The sequence below is a fragment of the Chinchilla lanigera genome, unplaced genomic scaffold, assembly GCF_000276665.1.
Source record: "Chinchilla lanigera isolate Chin_1 unplaced genomic scaffold, ChiLan1.0 scaffold00017, whole genome shotgun sequence".
NCBI lineage: Eukaryota > Metazoa > Chordata > Mammalia > Rodentia > Chinchillidae > Chinchilla > Chinchilla lanigera.
In genome coordinates this window covers 2,949,716-2,970,815 of record NW_004955418.1, presented here as the reverse complement: position 1 = coordinate 2,970,815, position 21,100 = coordinate 2,949,716, and the positions used below count along the sequence as shown (strand labels likewise).

The 21,100-nt window shown below is 39.3% G+C and overlaps 1 protein-coding gene across 4 annotated transcripts in view; it reads right to left on the bottom strand.

Moving 5' to 3' along the window:
* Epb41l4a (erythrocyte membrane protein band 4.1 like 4A) overlaps nucleotides 1-21,100 on the bottom strand; it is a gene marked incomplete at its 5' end in the record, with an annotated part of 221,021 nt that overhangs the window by 126,550 nt on the left and 73,371 nt on the right. For 3 of the 4 annotated variants that reach the window (XM_005382155.2, XM_005382157.2, XM_005382156.2), the window contains 1 exon segment: nucleotides 6,934-7,038. In XM_005382155.2, coding sequence (XP_005382212.1) covers nucleotides 6,934-7,038 — 105 coding nt within the window. 4 annotated transcript variants of the gene reach the window in all.

Sequence of the window (21,100 nt, the reverse complement as noted above, 5' to 3'; positions counted from 1 at the left end):
GTTCAGGCTGGGCTTAAATGCACTATGTAGTCTAAAATGGCCTCAAAGTTGCAGCAGTCCTCCTGCTTCAGCCTCCCAAGTGATGCAATTACAGGCATGAACCACCACACCTGGCTATATTATTATTATCTGGAGGTAAATGGACTAATTGAGAAGAAAAAGGCCCATTCATTTTACAAGAAGATGCATCTCCAATAAATGCTTACTTCTCATGCTTAATAATTATTAAAGTGTGTAATATTTTGCTGTTCTAATTAACTGTGTAGTAACAACCATGGTAACAACTACTCAGACTCAACAACAACTAGAGAGAGAGCTTTAAGGCCTCTGGAAATTAACTTCTAAATTTTCAATCCATATATATATTTCATAGATAACTACATTACATTAATAAACATGTAAGATAAAACTTTACAAAGAAAGTGGAATAGCAATAAGGCCAAAAAGCACAAAGAAAACTGTATCACTTAATGAAGATCATGTTCCTGTATTATTTTTAAAGGTAGGCAATGAAGTACACAATTGCTATGATATTTGATATATAAATTGATTTGGTACACTTACTAGTACATGACAGATTTTCTATTTCAATGTTTATGATAAAGATTTGCATCTATAAAAACTTAAAGGTTTTTTAATCTCAACCTAAAATGATTTTTAACCTTGACTTAAAATGATACAGAGGTACATAGTTTTTTAAAACATAATTAAAAAAACCACTACTCTCAGGTACATTTCTCTAAACAGATTGGAGGAGAAGACGAAGGCTTCAGTTTTGAAGATACTGCATTTGAGGAACCTGAGGGGCATCTAACAACAAACAAGAAAGAGCTAATACATTCTCCTACTCACTCAATCTAAGGCCCTGGGCTAGGTATTTTATGCAAATTCTGTCAGTTCTCATTACTACCCTATGAGATTGATTCTCTATTACCATTCTCAGTTTACAATGGGAAAACTGAGCCATAGAGAAGTTAGGAGACTCATTCAGTGCCACAGAGCTCACAAGGAGTAAAACATGCTTTCAACCCAGAGAGTCTGGGTCCAGAGCCTGTGTTCTTTACAACATACAATGCCTTGTGAGATATGAGAGTTGTAGATGGGAATTTTGAGGGTCATCAGACACCAGTAACAATTTAAATCATAGTGCAGATGCAACTTCCCAAGAATAGTAACATATAACTATCCACAGGAAAAGAAGAACTTCAGCCCTACCGGTTTCTACAAAGATGCGCCTGTCATTCCCTTTCAGGCCCCTGAACACCCATCAGCACCATGTTTTCCCAGATATGCTTCATGTTCTGTCATCCGTCCTCCCTGGCTGTTGTGCTGCTTGTGATGCTCTTCATAAAGTCAAAGCCCTACCCACGAAGATTCCTTCACTTCATCGACAATCTCTGTTTCTACACCAGGTGTCTGACAACACCATAGCGAGGAGGAAAGCGTCAATCAGTAATAACTCATCGTGATCATCTTCTTTTCTTCCTTTGCAGCGAGACTCATATTGTCACTGACAAACAGCTTACTGGTTATTACTGATCAGTTATTATGAATGTCTGCCAGAACATCCAATCACAGAAAGTGCAATCTCATGCACACTGCAAAATACTCTATCAGAATGTGAAGAAGAGCGCCATTGCTCCTGGTGGCAAGGACAGGGCTGTGCCTGCCTGTTAGTGGTGCAGTGTGGGAAAAGTATTTTGTTCAATAATACCAAGATTACTGGGGGGGCACTGGGAAGAATGCAAATATATAAACAGTTAATTAATATTTTAAAGAAATCATGTTAGAAACAAACAGTACCAGAAGAGGCGGCATTAAATGTGTGTCTGTACAGAGTCAAAACATAAGAAGAACAGTAAGGACGAAGTCCTGATGAGTCACACCTGGGATATCGTAAGAACACAATAAGATTTCCAGAAAGGGTAAATCATTAGTGTCAAAGCAACAGAAAGGTCAAGCACAATAAAGCCTGACAACCTGAGAGGTAGTTTTAGTTGCACAGTAAGACTCAAAGCTGAAGGGTGAGAAGTTTAGGAATCAAAGGGATCTAAGAAATGAAAGCAAAGAATTTAGACAAAGCATTCTGGAGTTTAGGTGTGACACGGGGAGTCAAATATGGTGGTTCAGAGAAAGTGGGTGTTCTAAAGGGAGAGACTTGAATATGCCCAGGAAAAGGAACCACTGATGTCTTCTTCCTCAGGAGTGTGCAGAGGAGTGAAGAGTCAAGTCAGGAGCGCTGAGATGCTTCCCTTGTGACGAGAGGAGAAAGGAGGGGCAAGAAGCAGTTGAGTGTGCTTGGGAATGAGGGTGGTCAGGAAGGTGGGAAGTTTCTTTCTGATCGCTTTGATTGTCTTGTGAAGCAAAGAGTTCACTGTAAAAAGAGGATATTTACATGTTTCCTTATGTGTGTGTTTCTTTGACTTTCGAAGCAAAGGACAGCAGATTGAGGAACCTGATTCTCAAAGCCATGTTGAGTTCCATCTTCTGAGGAAAGCTCTAATTAGACATAACTACTGCTTTTCCAGGAGTAATTTGTAAAGGAGCCTCAAGTGCCAATGTTAAAATAAGACATAAGGGGCAGGGGAAATAGCTCGCAGGTGCAGCACCTGCTTGGCAAACGTGATGTCCTGAGTTTAATTCCCGGTACCAAAAAAAAAAAAAAATTCCACAAAATCAAACCTGAATATAACTGCTACTGTTAAAACCAGAAGTAGTATTGGGATATCACATTTATCCGTGTTACTGCTTTCAATATCAGTAAAATTTATCTTCAAAAATTTCCTGAAGTTCTCAAGACTCTAAAGCTTATTTAATTTTCTCTCCTCTTTTGTCCAGGTTGTTTCCTTTTTCTCCCTATTCCACTTTTTTTAAAAAAACACCAGCTATATTTTCTCCCATCCTGGTTTCAACAGGAAAGGCTATTTATACATTGAACACATTATAATCTACACAGAGCTTTCATGCATGCTGATTAGATCCTAAAACCATTCTATGAGTTGGTGAAAGAAGGCGTTTTGTTTTCAGTCTACAGACAAGGACGCTGCTATGGTTTAGGGATGTCTGCCCAAGGGTTCATGTGTTGGGAGCCTGGTCCTCAGTGCAGTGGTGGTGGGAGGTGGTGTAGAACCTTTAAGAGGTAAGATCTAGTGAGAAACATTAGGTCACCGAGGGTGCTGCTCTAGGGAGGAATTAATGTAGTTCTGGGGGAACCCGGTTAGTCCTCTGGAGAAGGTGGTTATAAAAGAGCAAGTCTGACACTCTCCAGTTTCACTCACTCCCTGCCCTGCCATTGATCTCTCCCTACAGTACATACTCCTGTCACTATGAAGTGATCTGCTATGAGGTCCTCACCTGAGCTGAGCTGATGCCAGCATTATGTCCTTAAACCTCCAAACCAGACAGTAAATAAACCCCACTTCTTTAGTCATTTCCCAGCTTTGGGTATTTCATTATAGTAACAAAAAGCAGACTAATACAGACATTAAGAGTCAGAAAAATTAAGGACTTGACCATTCATTGGAAGCATACACAGGACATAACCCTTGTGACTCCAAAACAGCTATTCTTTCCACCACATCACATTGCTTTTATAAAATGTCTGAAAACCAAAAAGGTGGCTCAAGTTCCTTCCAGCCTCAGATTAATCTCAAATCACAATTATTTAAAGTGAAAAAGTCTGTGCTACAATTTCAATTTTTTTTTTTTTTGCCTATTATTAACTGATCTCACCATCACTCTCCCATAATAAAGAACCTAAATACTTTTGAAGCACACACAGCTGAGGAAGTACATACAGTTCTAATCACAAGAAAAAATAATAGTGTTTTAGGTTTCTCTCTAACATGAAGAACCCAAGCAGTAAAGCCTTATATTCCCACTGAGCAAGCAAGAATAAAATCTGGCTACACTGCATCTATGAATATTAATTTCCTTCTCCTGCTATAACAAATTATCATAAACTTGATGGCTTAAAATAATAGAAATATATTATCTTATAGTTCTGGTGGTCAAGAGTTCAAATGAACCTTACTAGGCCAAAATCAAAATGTAGGCAAGGCTGCCTTCTTTCTAGAGGCTCTAGGGAAGAATCCATTTCCTTGTCTTTTCCGTTTTCTAAACGCTGCCTGCATTCCTTGGCTCAAGACCTGTGTCCAATAATTACATCACTCCACCTTCTCCCTCCACTGAAACATTTGCTGACTCTCCAGCCCTCCTCTTTCACATGGTCTCTCTTGTGTGAGAAACCTGAAGCAGGAATGAATTACATAGCCAAAGAGAAGACAGATAACTGAAGACAGGGAGATAGATCTTTTGCAGTTGGGAAGATGACCAAAGGTGAAGAAAAGAGAAAGGGGAAAGAGAGAGAGGACGAGACATTGTACGAACACCCCACAATGAATATAATCGTGTACTGTAAGCATATACTGATAAAAATTAAAATTGATGAAAGGACACTTGTCATTAATTACATTGGTCCCCAGTTCCAGCTCGAGTTCCAGCACGGCTCCAAGTCAAGGAAGAAAGAGAGGAGAAAGAACCTAGGGCTTTTTGCTGATGTGAGCCACCTCTTCATCCCTCGTTACCTTTCTTTTCTTTCATCCCCAAAGCTCTCACTTTCTCTCTTTCTATACATCGCCAGAGTTTACCTTAGTGGTCTGTCTTAGGGCTTCAAGTCTTCACATAGGAAGATTTCCATGTGTATCTTATTTACAGTAGTTAGGCATCATTACACAGTCATTCCTCATTTAAAAAATCAACTTTTCAGTACAGAAAAGGCAAACCAATACACAAAATCTAATCTAATGGCCAGTAACTCAGGTAATATTCATGAAAACTATTAATTTTTAAGAGAAAGTTTTCTATCATATCCTGTGCTATTCTAACATAAGTTTACTGTTTAAATTTTTATCTTCCTTAAGTAACTACCGGATATGAAGGATTGCTCCCACTAATATACTAGAAATACAAAATTCCACAACCACATACTCAAAGCTTCCCACAAATAAAAGGAACTATGTAAAGGCAATCAGGCAATGCATCTGAACATGCAAGACTAAGCAATGTTTACAAAAATCATCTCTATTTTATCACTATAAGAAAATAACACAAATTCAAAAGACAAAGAGTCCTTTTTACACATCATTTATGTACCCGATGTTCTAGCCACATCAAAACATGTTAAGAACTTGCCCCTTTTAAGTGTACAACTTTATTTTCTTATAAAATCTGTATTATAAACACTATCACAGATGCCAAACCTTAGGAGTAAGGTAACAGAAAAAAATTGGCATTAATATCAATCCTACAAAACTTTCAGTAAGCTGTCAATATTAACTTTTAAATCCTTTTCCAACAGAACAACTCATTGTTTGAAATTCTATAGCTTTTCACATTTTTTTCCTTTGCAAAGGAGAGAGAGAGACACAGAGAGAGAGACAGACAGACAGACAGACAGTCTACTTAGCTTTAGCAAGTCTACCTAGGCAAGGTCTGAAATACTAAGATCCAAAAACTGTATTTTTCCGTGCTAGGAAAAAATATTATTTATGAAATATGAATATAATTTAAGGTGTCTTCTATAGCCTTCAATTTAATCTTTTGGAACAGATTACAGTCCTACTACAGTGGCTTGTGGACTGTATGGAACTTCTGAATGTTTCATTTCTCTGAAGTGTTCACTAATGACTACTTGACTTAGAAAAGCTATTCCTTTGTGTAGAAATCTATCCAACATGCCCAGTTTTTATTCCTCTCTTGTGAAATCTTCCTGTGAAATAGATTAAATAGAAATCACAAGTTACCACCATCAACAGCATTCCATGCGTCTAATCTTTTCTCATGCTAGCACATTCCTGAGGCCAGGCCACAGAGACACCATTCAAAAAATCATTCTTCCTTGCTGACTGAATACACTGCAAATAACCCAATGGAGGCTGGGAGAACTGATGAAGGAAGAGGAAGAACATTTTTATTTCAACAGCAGTGGCACAGGATGAAAAATAAAAGGCAGTTAAATAGAGTGAGTATAAGGAAAGTATATGAGCACTTTGCTAGTAAGGGAGGGTTTATCTGAGTTTAAGGTTTTTCTTGGACTAAACCAAGAGTCACATTAACGAATATCTCTTCATCCTTCAAAATCATCACCTCCAAAGTCTTTCCACTGTGGCAAATTTCTTAATATTTCTACCATCCAATATACAGGAAGGCCTTTCCAAGTTAACCCTTGTGAATAACAGACATCAGAACAAAATGCCCCGTGGCCTTTACTACTCTTGCATCACTAAGTTCATATATGAAAACCCCTGCTTATTTTCTTTATTTTAAAGAAAAAAGAACAAAAACAAAGACAAAAATACAACAACACAAAAATAATAAAAAAAAAATGCAGAATTTAAAAAAAAGATGATAGGAAATTAACAACGGTTGTTGTATTACATATTGTTATCTTCAAAGTAGTTGCTCAGATTACCAGAAACAGGCATGCAAGATTGGTCAAACAATTAAGCATGGGCACCTACTTGTTATTTTATAACAGCTCAAACCACTTTTCAAACTTAATAAGCACTTTTTTACACCGTATCTTTTCTTTATTTTCTTTCTTAAAAGGCAATAATTCAAGAGCTAACCACTCTTCTCAGAACACAGTAGACAATTATCCACTCCTATCACCAGCACAAATGGAAGGCACACCCTATGATACAGCTGCAAAAATGGAAGCCACTTTAGCTACCTGCAAAGATGACTACACACAAAGAAGGTGTGAATCCAGCAACTCCATAGACTTCCAGCGGAAGAGGGGAAAAAGCAAAGAAATTATGAGGGAAAAATATGTTTAAGGTGTTCAAAGCTACAAATAAAACCACCCAGAAAGGCCAGAGATAGAGGGAAATTTATAACCAGAAAACGTTAGTATGAAGTCCTTGTACTCACCGTCTGATGGCTTCTGTCACAGAAACGCAGCCCAAAATAATCTATCTCCACAAGGTTTATGTGACGGAATACATGGTCAAGGACAATGGAACCTTTTGTTGACTTCTGCAAAAATAATTCACAGTTTTTCTTTTTAAACAAGGCATCTTGTCTTATGTCTCAGTAGGATACAATCATGCTTCTCATCTTTTACTAGCTTCCCTCACTGTGACTGCAGTTTTATTAGACCATGAAAACTTCCTTAGGTTTTGCCTCAATTACAAAGACAAATGGGATTTAAAGTTAAGTGTATTAAAGAAACTGCTCTGGAAAATAATTCTTAAATTGTAGCACATGTTAAATTAATATAAGCTTCTTTTCTTATGGGATTATAATTATCTTCAGTACAAAATTCTTTCAAATAAAGATAATCTTTTATATGAAAAATATCTAATAAACTCATCAAACACCACTTTGGTTTAAAATCCTATAATTCTTTTATTTTACAAAGCAATTTTCATCCTGTATCATTACTCTAACAAGGATCTAATACAAAATTAACAATAGCCAAAGCTTTTGTTTTTAAATTGTTAAATAATAAACCCACAGAATAAAGCTGCTAAAATTGATGTTCTGAAAAGTTCTTGCAATATTTTACTTGATCTTTTTCACATAAGCACAGACATAAAGAAAACATTTCTTTTGGCTGCTTTAAAAATCCTGATACCTACCTGACACACTAGTCTGTCTTCTTTTCCCTCCCCCTACATACACAGATTAGATTCTTCAAGATCCTTGCTTAAGGACAAGATCCTTGCCTTGGGTTCAATTCCCAGAACAACAATAACAACAACTAAACAAACAAAATTCTTTCATCTGACATATTAAATAACAATTATTCATACGTTTAAGAAACAACCAGCAAATTCTACTCCACATACCGGAAGACCCTGAAACTGATTCACTGATCCATGACACAGCTGCACAATCAGTTAGACCTTCCCTTTATACTCCCCAATCACTAGTAGGTAGCAAAGTTCCCAAATCATGTGTTATGGCAATAAAATGTAATGACTCTTTGGGCTTTCAGTGGTCCTAGGGAGGAATGATGGCAAGAATGAGGAAAAGACAGACAATAGACAAGAGCTGGGTCAGGTGGAGGTGTCTCTCCGGATAGGAGGAGAACAGAACAACAGTAGGAGTGTTTATTTATACTTTGGCAAAGTTAGTATCATGAGACACAAGGTTGCCTAGTCACTAATGACTGAAAGCCTAGGCAGGATGTCCTTCTCAAGACTGAAGGAGCTTGACTGCTTTAGGTATTCTGGCTCTGTCCTGCCCCGACACATACGCCCAATCTCCAGCTTCAGCTGCCCCCTAAAATGAAATTGGGCTTTTGTCCAACTGCATCTTCCCTCAGAGAATTACCATTATGTGCTTATGCATACAAGGTGAGTACTCAATGCTAGAACTGCTTTTAGAATATGTACTGCTAACTTAAGGGAAATGTTTTGGTTAAACGTATTATAAAATGATGTGAGGTGGTCAAAGTATACACTTAAAGAAGATACTTCTTGTTACAAATCCCATAGGTATTTTGCTTTCCTCTAGATTACATAAGTTAATCAGTTCCTTTTTCAAAATTCATTACACAACTTATTTAAAACAAACACACCCTTCCATGATAGACCTCTACATAGATGGATATTTTCTGCTACAATAGTAATGCTTTGTGGTGCTCATGTACCTGTGTATTTCCCCTGGGTAAAAATCTGGAAGTGAAATCACTCATTGGAAGCATACAAATAACTTAATATTACAGTGGACACTGCCAAAAAGACCATTACATTTCATTCAGTGAAAATACATGTCCCCTCTCACCTTGCCAACACTCAGATTGAGAAAATTTTTTCCAATCTGATTAATGAGTAAGAAAAGGATTTTTGTTTACATTTTCCTGACTCTCCTAAAAGTAAACGCTCATCCATGTACTGACTAGCTAGCTAATCACATTTTCTAGTGTTTGGGCTAGGCATTCTCTAACCCAAAGTTTATCAGCAAATTCTCCTAGAACTTCTAATACTTGTGCAGTTTTACTTATTTAGCTCTTCACTCCATCTGGAAATTATTTTTGTGCTTGGGAAAAGGCCTAACTTAGTTTCCAAATGGATTGATAATTGCACCACCACTTACTGAAAAGGCCATCATTTCCATTTTGATTTAAAACAGCTATATCATCTGCTAACTACCCAGTCCTATCCAACGGATTCATTCAGGAACAAAACTCCCAATATTTTAATGAGTTTAACATAATTTGATTTTCATTGTTCCTTTTCAAAATTGCCTGTGCCAGTTCTTAGACATGTTTTTCTACTAGAGGTTTAGAATCAACTTGGCAATTTAAATCACAATTCTGTTGGGAATTTGAAATTAAACTGAAATGACAAGCTGGATGACTGGTGAAACGGGGGATGGATGATACGATATTTGCCACATTAAATTTTTATGATTTTCTTTTATATACTTCAAGGACATTTTATATGTTTTTTTCACATAGGCCTCATAAAATTCTTCTTAGGCTTTATGGCAGGCAAAATGTACAAAATAGCCTCCCCCACTGTTGTGATTTGTGTCTAGATGTCCCTCCAAATCCTCATTCAGTGCTAGGCGGGGCTTTTCAGAGGTGACTGGATTTAGAGTGTGTGATGCTGGGATTAAGTGCGGGATGCTGGGATTAAGTGCGTGATGCTGAGATTAAGGATGTGTGATCACTAACTTAGTCCACTGATTGGTTTGGCACAGTGCTAAGTGTGGATAATGGGAAGGCCCACCCTGGATGTGAATGCTATAGGCCCTAAGGGCAAGGACCCTAGACAGAGTATAAGGGACAGAGGGCTGTTGTCACTTATTCACTTGCTGCTTTGCTATCTTCTGCCTGCCACAAACTGCTTCTCCTCTGCAATGCCCCTCTGCCATGCCACCCAGCCTTGGAGCCAGCCAATTAGGGACTGAAACCTCTACAAACAGTGAGCTACAATAAACCTTTCCTCCTTTAACTTTGGGTATCAGGTATTTTGTCTCAGCAAGTAGAAAAAGGTAACTAAGACACCCACCAAAGAAGTCCTGCCCCCATCTCAGGAACCCATGAATTTGAAGAGTTACCATTCAAGCAGTTGTGCTTTATATTCCACTCCGTTGACCTTCAGATAGGGAGATTATCAGAGTGCGCCTAATCTAACCACACAGGCTCCAAAATGCACACACTTTCTCCAGCAGAAAGGGAAGACAAAAGGATCAAAGATGTCCTGAGTTTGAGAAGGACTTCACATGTCCTTGCCACTTGAAACGATGGAGTAGACATCCAAGAAGCAATATGAGCAGCCTCAAGGAACGGGGGTTAGCCCCTAGCTGACAGCCAGCAGGGGAAGGAAAATGCAGCCCCATTCACAACAATGAGATTCTGCCAACTACCTGAAATAGGCCGCAGATTGCTGAGGAAGCAGATTGTTCCCCAGAGTCTTCAGATGTGCAAACCAACACCTTGACCTCAGCCCTCGAGAACAACTGTCTGAGCGAGAACCCATTCACATCCATCTGGATTTCTGGCCTACAGAGCTGTGAGGCAGCAAACAAGGAATGTTTAAGCCACTGTGTGGGGGGCAATTTGTTATGCAGCAGTGAAAAACTAATACAGGCTTATTCACAGATACCTTGTAGGTTTATTGTACTCTGATTGGCTATTGCTAATGTATTAAAAAGCAACTACTTTTTCCAACATTGGCTTTATTCCCTCCAATTTGCTAAATTCTTATTAGTTAAAATAGAGATCACATTTGTTTTAAATAATAAGAGTTCTAGTTCTTCTTTTTCAAAATGCCTTCCCACATTTTTTTCTGTTTTCTTACTGCACTGGCTGGGTCAGTGAAGGGTCACTGGTAGTTGTGAGAATGTCCTTCTCTTCCAGGCCTTAATGAAATGGCTTCTTCCTTTGCTAGCAGACCAAGAGATGGGGGAGTGGGGCAGTAAACAAAGAGTTAAGATGTGTTACATACAGTGCCAACTCCCCACAACTGATGTGGTCGTTATGGGCTGCAAACATGTACTAATAAATTTTCAACGTTTTTACCACTAGCTATTGCACAGCCTTGATATATACCCTCTATCAAAGAGAAGGCCCCTTTTTGCTATTTTCATGGTCTTTTGTTTGGTTTGGTTTTTAAGGAAGAATGGGAGACAATTCTATCAACTTTTTTTTTAAAGATCTTAATATATGAGTTTTGTCTTTTCCTCTATGGGTTACATTAAAAGTTTTTAATTTCAAAATCTCTTTTAAAAGGGGCTCCCATTTGGGTTCTTTAGTTCTGGGTATATAATATCAAAGCCCCTTTGGACATGGAGAGCACTGCCTTCTTGGCAGAGGCAAGAACCAGGCTCCCCAACACCTGACAGCTAGGCTACCAGCACAGGACTGGTTTTGGCCAAGAACTTTGACTTGTGAACAAGGGATGCACAGATGCAGGAAGAGTTTAGCAGTTATTCAGGGGGGCCAGGGATATAGCTCAGAGGTATAACCATTTGCCTGGCAAGCCTGAGGTCATGAGTTCAATTTCCGGTACCAATAAATAAATAAATAAATAAATATTCATTATATGAGTTTTGCTGGGGATATAGCTCAGTGGCACAAGCGCCTGCCTGGCAAGTGCAAGGTCCTGAGTTCAATTCCTGATACCAAAAAAAAAAAAAAAAAAAAAAGAAGAAGTTATTCAGGGCAGGGGCTCCCAGTGGCAGGCCAGCATCCAAAAGTAGAGGCACCTAGTTGTGGACTCAGGTGAGGACTGGCATCTGATTCTGAGCAAGATTTTCCAGCACTCTTGAGGCAGCCAATAGGAAAAGACAGCCCAGAACATGTTTCCCCTGCCCTATGACAGCAATGATGTTTGACCCTAGAGCTATGCAAGTGTTCCAAGTAAAAATCCTAAATAAGAAATAAAAAATTTGGCCCAATGGTACATTAAAAATGAGTATAAACAGTTTCTTCTAGAAAAATGAGTACACTAGCAGAGTTCTGAAAGCTGATTTCTGATTAATGTCACTCTGAAAATAATTTACTAGAAAGACACTGTGTGTGTCACAGGCCCAAAGACATCACTCTGATGTCACCCAGCCTTTTCCTGATCTCATACATTCACAGCCAGTGAGCCTGCAATGCTCCTTAGCCCATCACCATCTCTTTTTTTTTTGGTTTTTCTCCGGTACCGGGAACCGAACTCATGACCTTGCGCTTGCCAGGCAGGCGCTTTTGCCACTGAGCTAAATCCCCAGCCCCGCCCATCACTATCTCTTTCCATGGTTCTTCTGCCCATGTTTTGGGCAAGGTTTTTCACCCTCAGTCATTTCCTATTGACTCTCAAGAATGCTTTTGTAATGTCTGACCAGCTAAGATCAAGTTTTATTATGTGTTAAGCTGCTGTGGAAAATGCACTGACATCTTTCCTGTTACTTCAAACTATGCCTGGAAGGCTGGGATGGAATCCTCCATCTTGATCTCATCTTCCCTAGAGTTCTCTCCCCTACCCAGGCACAGACAGAACAAGTGGAAAAACTAGAGCAGGTGCTGCCACATCACTCTAATTCTTCTATCTCAAGCAAGTAAATAAGTGGTTCAGAACAAAAGAGAAAAGAATTATGCATGAAATTAGGGCAACAAAATGGTATAGATTCTTGGGGCTGGGGATTTAGCTCAGCAGCATAGCACCTGCCTGGCAAGGGTGAGGTCCTGAGTTTGATTTCCAGTACCAAAAAGAAAAGAAATTGTATAGATTTACATACATAAAATATATGTAAGTCACAGCTTCTTTATTAAAACTATTACGTCCCTATGTTCACAGAAATGTTAGGGTATTTCTACACATCTAAAGCATGAAAAGGACCTAATAGTCCACTCACAAAGAATATACATAAAAGCAAGCTTAGAAAACCAGCTCAGAAAGCATGTGGAAACTGAAAAAAAAATTCATGAATAGAAGGAAATCACCATTTTCTAAAACAATCATTCCAAAATTACCAGAATATGGTCTGTTAATAATCTATGACAGTTTTGCATGTATATCGAATCTAATAGTGGAAATACTTTACACATATTATCCTTCAGCATATTCTGTTATCCACAAAGAAACCACAGGGAAAGTAATCAAAGTTAGGCAATGAATCCAGTGCTAACCTAAGACAAAACATGACGTCTCACGACTCCCTCCACGGCATTCTGCACGGCACAGGTGTGTCCACATGTGCACTGGGCGCAGCGCCAAGGAAATATCAGAAATGATGCATTTCTATCACTACTTCAAACAAAAACATACACGAAAACCTCTTAACTTCTCATCTGTCATACTGTAATAGGACAAAACTCAGAAAGTACAGATGCCGGTAAAGAATGTGCTACTGGGGTGGGGTACACATCAACAGCTCACATTTCTGCCAGCCCTGCTCTCACTGACCCCTTCCAATAACCCTTCCCCCAATGTGTACTCTGTTGCTATATCTCCCTTCCTAATAGAGAATTTTATTCTTAATAGAGACGGCTGTTACGGATCTGTATTTTGCAGATCAGATACAAAGTCTTCATGTCCATAAGAAATCACTTTTGAATAAAAAAAGAAATTAAAAACTGATGGATTATAATCTCAGCACTCCAGAAGTCTGAGGCAGGAAGATGGCAAATTTGAGTCAGGGCTAGGAAACCCCATGACTTAGCAAGACACTGTCCCAAAAATTTAAAAGGGATGGGAGGTAGCTCAGTGCAAAGGCTCTGAGTCAATCCCCAGTACCAGAAAAAAAAAATTAATTCAGAGCACTAGAGTAGTAGCTCAGTGGTAGAACACTTGCCTATAATCTAGGAGTCCCTGGATTCAATCCTTAGAGCAGTAATAATAATAATAATAATAACAATAATAGATAGATAGATAGATAGATAGAGAACTAACATGAGAGGTAAAGTAGGAACTTAGTATACTGGGTGAGTTCCAGGATTTATTACTGAAAGCAAGGACAAGTAAGCACCATTAAGGATATTGGGAAACACAGAACTTCATTCATTAGCATATTTATTAAGTGCTCATTAGACACCAGCAAATTCTTACTCTGTAGAAGACAGGGGAAGTACACTAATAAATGCCAGCTAAAAGGAAGATGCTTCTAGAACTAACACAAACAGCTGTGATGCAGGAGCTCTGGACTGGCCAGGGCCCTAGAGAAGTAACTAAGAAGCTTTAAAAGTGGCCTCTGCAAAATGAGACAAGGAGAGATTGCATTTTCACAAGAAGTTCCTTTGTGCATCTGACGAATGACCAGGTACATGTATAACTTGTGTAAAAACATTTCTTAGAAAAGGCATGCCGGTGGATATTAGTCATAATCTGGCTTTGCTCAGGGAGACAGCTGCTTTGTGGATTTGGTTCAGGCACCAAGAGGTATTAAGTAAAGAAAGGCACAGAGACAAGATCAGGTGTATGGTAGTAAGCTGTCGATGTATTGACCACATTTTCACATTCCCCCTAACTAGCTCTGAACCTCAACTGTTCCTTTGAACAAGCAGACCTAACTTCTACACGCCCTTTTACACCACTGTGAGGGTGACATGCCCCCAACCTTCACATGCTGAGATAAGCACTTCCCCTCTACATCAGATGGTTTGTTTCACTAAACATTGTTGGAAAACACAATTATTGACTTATTTTAGCCTTTGGCAAAGGAAAAACATGAGTGTGCTTATACTTAGCATCAGTCCAGGTTTTCACTGATCTTTTGTAGAAGAAATTTCTACCAAAACAAAGAATCATTAAGAGGCCACAAAATAAGGTCTAACTGCAACCACAGCACTTAGTAGCATGCTTAACGACTCTCTGAATTAGTCAAATTCAAATTTTGTTGTGGATAATGTACTCACACTAAGGAAATGTTTGAAAAAATCAGTTGAGTAATACCACAAACAGCAGGAAAGAGGTTTTTCCTACTTCAGGTTCCGTGAGGCCTCCCTGGGTTCTGGCCTGAGGGCACTGCTCCCTTTACCTGGAATAACTGCCCTGCTCTGTCAAGAGTAAACTCCCACTTCTCCTTCCCAATCCAGGTCAAAGGCCACCTTCTGCACAAAGCCTGTCCTTATCCTCTCAACCTCACTATGACTGCTGCACTCAGTGAACCTATAAAGCATCTTATTTTTATCTGAAGCAATCTATTCAACCTACATTAAGGCCATTTATTGCTTCTAATTTCTCTAGTAATCTTTAGACATTCTGCAAACAGGTTCTGAGTACATACTACCATTTCCTCTCCAAATAGCCCAATAACTAATACCCAGTAAGAACCCCCCCAAAAGTTCACTGAATACTAAAAATAAACAACAAAAATAAGAGATACAATACTGAAAGTATTAATCTTCTTTTGTGAACATTTCCATTTTTCTTGACCAATCAGACTTATATCCTGGATAGCCCAGGGTATGGAGCATGCTAGGGAACTGCTCTCCTAAGCCACATTCAAGCGCTTGACCAGTCAGACTTATCCAAGAAAACAGAAATGGAGTCATTTATCCTATTGTATCTGCTGATCCGAAGCTGTTCAGTACACTTGTGATTTGTATTGGTCAGTTTTCCCTTCACTGGACACAAACCCAACACCCACAACTTAAGAGAGACAAGTTTAATTTGGCTCCTGGTTTCAGCCCATGGCTAGCTGGCTCGAAGGCAGAGATATCATGGTGGAAACATGGACTGAAGCATAGGTGCTTAGTTCATGGTGGGCAGAAGTGGAGCAGGAGAACAGTGCCAGAGAAAAGGGTAGGAGTTCTACACAGTCCTCAAGCTCATGCCCCAGGACCACTCAGACACACTCAGAAATGTGCTTTCCTAATCTACTAGGCCTTTCTTCATCCAGTAACACTGACAAATCAGGATTAATGGTCACAAATTTAAAAACTTACATGTATTTCAGTGACAAATAATACCAAAAGACTCAATACACTCTAAAGGTAGTACAGTATAAGGAATAAGAAGGGAGCTAATGCTTAACTGTTTGATCAGTTTTGCATGCCTATATCTCGCATTCTGAACAACTACTTTGAAGACAACAATACACAATATAACAACCACTGTTAACTTCCCATCATCTTGTTTGGAAATTGTGTATCATATTAGTGGTTTTTAAAAAAATTTTATTATTTTTAAAATTAAAAAAAAGAAATAAGAAGGCACCTGATATTAAATTGTTATATATGGTATAAAACGTATGTTGTGGTCATTTTCTTTCACTAGTAAAGCAAAAATGAATCACTATAGGTTAAGAAGAATTAAAATAAATAAAATAAAAAAGGAACCACTGGACCTTTTCTAACTTTTTTCAGAAAAACTTCATTTAAATGTTAACAAATGCCTCGGTTCACAAACACTTCTGTTTGCAAACAATTCAGTTTGTGAACCAAAGCAATGGGCAAAATTCTGCTTCTGATCTCAAACTCTGGGTCAGGTAACAGCACAACTACAGCCAGCCATCTTCCCCAGAACCATGGGATGAATTAAGTTTGTGAATAGAGGTACCAAGGTATTAAAATTACTTTTAAAATGAAAGTAACTAACTGCCTGAATGTATTTCTGGATTGCAAATTATATGCCACTTAACTCAGCAAATGCAGATAGATTACTTTCATACTAGCAACATTCTGGCATGAACACAGCTACCAGAGACTTACAATCTTATACAGAAAGACTCACAAGTAGGACCATCTTATTTGCAAATACCATCAGTGGCTTTCGACCAGAACAAAGAATACTTCAAATGAGTAATAACACCTTCTCAGATTAACATGACACTGCAAACCAGAAAGGCAGGTTTTTGCCAGCTGCACAGAATGATAACCCCTGCATTTGAGGATGAAGGGCTTACTCTTTCACAAAGGGGAATGACTATGGAGGGGGAGAGAGTCTTTAATGTTATGTCCCTAAAACTCCACTCTATTTAGTATTTTGAATATAAGAAATTCCAAGTTCACTTGGAAAACATAAATCACTCTACATTTTTTTTTTAGCATAGGTGCATTAGGATAAAGTAAAAGTTGATGGCATTAAGGGACATTCCTCAAGTACCAGTGGGAACTCCTCCTCAGGCAAACTCTGTTATGCACCATCCCTTGTTTTGCTCTGTTTTGTTTGTCCCAGTGGTTCTTAACTAAGAGTTACCCTCACTCTCCTATGTAAAAGGCCCTCATTTTGACATTTAAAGTAAAATGAGCAAAGAGTATGAGTTTTTTAGGCTATTCATGTTTTCTCACACGGAAATTTGTTCTTACCAATAAACTTTGGATAAGCTGTTCTCAGAGTTTAAACTTTCAGCTATCTATTGCTATGAAACATTTCCAAAACTTAGTGGCTTAAACCAATAATAATAACTTGTTCATGATTCTAAAATTTGCCCACGGCTCCGAAGGACAGCTGGTATTTGCACCACCTGGAGGGGCTCACCTGGGCTCCAGAACCCAATGTGACTTCAGTCACATATTAACATGGCACCTGGGGCAAGTGCAATGGCTCATACTGCTGGTCCTCTTCCTCTCCCTTCAGGAGTCTCTCACCCTAGAGGCCCTCCTCTCCAGAAAGAGACATCATTTTGTGGTGACTGAGGGCTGAGAGAGAAAGAATGGAAACAGCAAAGCATTACTCTTGCTATGCTCTATTGATAAAAGCAGGTCATAAGGTCAGCTCTGGTGGGAAGGGAGGGGAAAGCACTTCCACATCTTGCTGGGAGGAATGACGAGTGGCTGGGGGAATGGTAGGTGGCCGTTTTGTAGACAATTTACCTCAGCTCAGCTTTTCTCTCTCTAAACATGTTCTAGTCTTCACAAATTCTTTTTTTTCCTCCATCCAACTCATCCTCTCTGTAATATTTTAAGTTATAGAAAAACAATAAATTATAGCAAATAATTTTGATCATCTATACCTAATGAAGCATACTAGATGCTTTTATACAATATGCCCTCTTTCATGTCCACAAAAAGCAGCGCAAATTCGGCACTTTTGTGCCCATTTTACAAGCAACCCCTGCAGGTGTCAGAAGGGGTAAGTAGTAAAGCTGCAGCCCACAGAAAGCCTTGTAAAGGCAGGATTTCAACCCAGACATATCTGACTGCAAGCCAAGCTCACTCTTTACACTAGTGAATCTCAAAGCACGGAGGACCTACAGCACTTTCAGTGGTCCATGAACTCAGAACACTATTCCTGATATGATTAGCTTGTTATTTGCCATTTTTTCCAAAAGCCACAAGGGGCTTTTTCCAAAAGCCACAAGTATCCAGTTTTCCAAAAGCCACAAGGGGTATGATATCACAACATTTTGCTATATTTTGCTTATTTTGCTATAATTCTTGTCAGGATTGGGAGGGAGAACTTTCTTTTAATATTATGCAATATCCACCGATATGACACCAAAATGCAGTTAAGAACAAGTGAATTACAAAAACATCAGTATATCTCAGTAAAGTATAAATTCTCTCCAAACACACTACACATCCAGACATAACAGTCACCCTTCAGGCAGAGAATTCACAACTGAGCCGTACCTGCTGTGCTTTTCTGGAGCACATTCAGAGTGCTATCAGATTTAAAATATGTGGCCCTAATACAGTGATTTTTTACTCTTTATGTCTCAAAGATGCTTAGAGAAACCAAAGAAATTAGTCCTTCCCTCTCTTCTTCCTTACTTAGTAACTGAAATTTGCTGTTAAAAAGCCACTAGGAGCTGTTCCCCTTCCCTCAATACTCCTAACACACAGAGAGCAAGACCAGAAAGGGGCAAAGTAGTTACGCGGTGAGAGGAGGAAGTAAGTCAGACAGGTAGGGATCTGAGCACTGGTGTGGCGAAGCAAAGCAAGGAGGGCTGGGAGACTGATTACACGAAGAGGAATTCAGCAACAAGTAAATGTGTTAGTCTAGGTTCTCCAGAGAAACAGAATGAATTGTGTGCATGAGCACGCGCGCACACACACACACACACACACACACACACACACACACACACACACCATGTATCTCTAACAGGATATAGAGACATGCATGTGCAGATACATATAAACATAAATAGATTTACAGCTAGGCAGGGTACCACACACCTGTAACCCCAGCTACTAGAGAAGCTGAGGCAGAAGGATCACAAGATTGAGACCAGCCTGGGGAACTTAGCAAGACCGCTTCTCAAAATAAGGGAAAAAGGACTGGGGAGGTAGCTCCGTGGTAGACTACATACACAGCCTATGTGAGGCACTGGTTTAATCCTCAGCACCACACTGACTGTAAAACAAAATTGCTTTTGTGGATATAGAGGCCAAAAAGCCCCAGGATTCACAGTGGGCAAGTTGGAGAGCCAGGAGTGCAAGTTTTAGTCTGAGTCAAAAAGCCTGAGAAGGAAGAGAGGTAACGACGTAAGTTTCAGTACAAATCTGAAGGCAGGAGAACACAGGGCAGAGAGAATGAGCTACACAAACCTTCAACAGATTAGCTAAGACCCAGCCTTGTAGGAAATCTGCTTTACTCAGTCTACGGATCCCAACGCTACCCAAAACACCCTCACAGACTCACCCAGAACAGTGTCTGACCACGTATCTGGGTACCCTGTGGCCCAGAGGACACCTAACAGCAATCATCATGGTAAATCTACGGAGAAAAAAGAGCAGGGTTTCTCCTGCTAGAAAGAAGACAGATACAGACAAGGGAAGAATTGAAATGAACCTTGTAGAAATACAGGAATCAGTTGTGAATGCATGGCTCAATATGCTCGCGTAAAAACCGACGTGGGTGTACGCATACCCTAACCCTCTAGCTTCACCCATGGAGAAGGGATGGGGCAGGAGCACCTCAAGAGCAAGGCCCACACCTAGTGCCCAGACCTTTGGTTTCCAAATACCAATCTTCACTTCTTGGGAAACAGAGTGATTCCAAGGACAGAGAGGAAAGCACAGGCCTGAAAAATCTTACCACACCAATAAGGAAAAGAGTCCTGAAATAATGATGGGGCCGTTTCAAAAGAACACAGGAGCTTGCAGAGTCCCACTACTCAGGTCTGAGATGATCTGAACCCAAAAACAAAGACAGTGTCAGATGAGGGATATCCGTAAGTCCAGGTGAGTAAAAATACACATATTAATAAACAGGGAAAAGAGGAAAAGTGCTTCATTAGAGTAAAATGCTGCTAATCTATCTAGAAAAAAAATGACAGAATTTTAAAATTACCATCATAGTCATAACTGATTCAATCAAGAATCATCAGTGATCCAGGCATAGTAGCACATGCCTGTAATTCCAGCACTCAGGAGGCTGAGGCAGGAGGACCGCAAGTTTGAAGACAGCCTGGACTACAATATGAGTTCGAGGCCAATGTGAACTATATATGGAGACCCTGTCTCAAAACAAATTATCAACAGATGCTAAAAGGAGTGGGTAAAAGTCAGAGGAAGAGAGTAACTGAAAAACTCTCAAAATATCTCTCCACAAAATACTTATTAATTGCAAAGGATAAGAGAAACTACAGTGGAGAAACCTAGCTAGCACTTGCTAATTTAAATTCTCAAAGTAAATTTCACCAATAGCACGATGCACTGACTGCACAAGCCAGCTAAATGGATAAAAATAACAACAACAAAATACAGCATCACTTCTAAATTTTTCCTGCTGAAAATACACCACCTAAATTTAATAATGAGGGAGCATTAGACAAGCTCAAATTCAGGGACATTGTACAAAATACCTGGCCAAGTCTCTCTACAAACAGTAGTCATGAAGGTACTAAGTCACTGCTGGAGATTCATGGAGTCCTTAAAAAAATAAGAAAATGCAACGAATAATCCTGGATTGGATTATTTTGATTTAAAAGACAATACTGAGGCAACTGATAATATCTGCATTGACTTGGGAATGAGATGGCTCTGCTGTATCCAATTTCCTGACACTGAGAGCTGCAGCATGATTATGAAGCAGGGGCCTTGTTCGTGGATACCATGCACTAAAGCAGTGATGGCGAACCTTTTAGAGCTTTCAGTAAAGACAAACAGCCCACTGCGGCACACATGCCATAGGTTTGCCACCCCTGTACTAAAACATTCAGGGGGCAATGCGTCATACGTTTTCAACTTACAAATATTTCAAGAAGA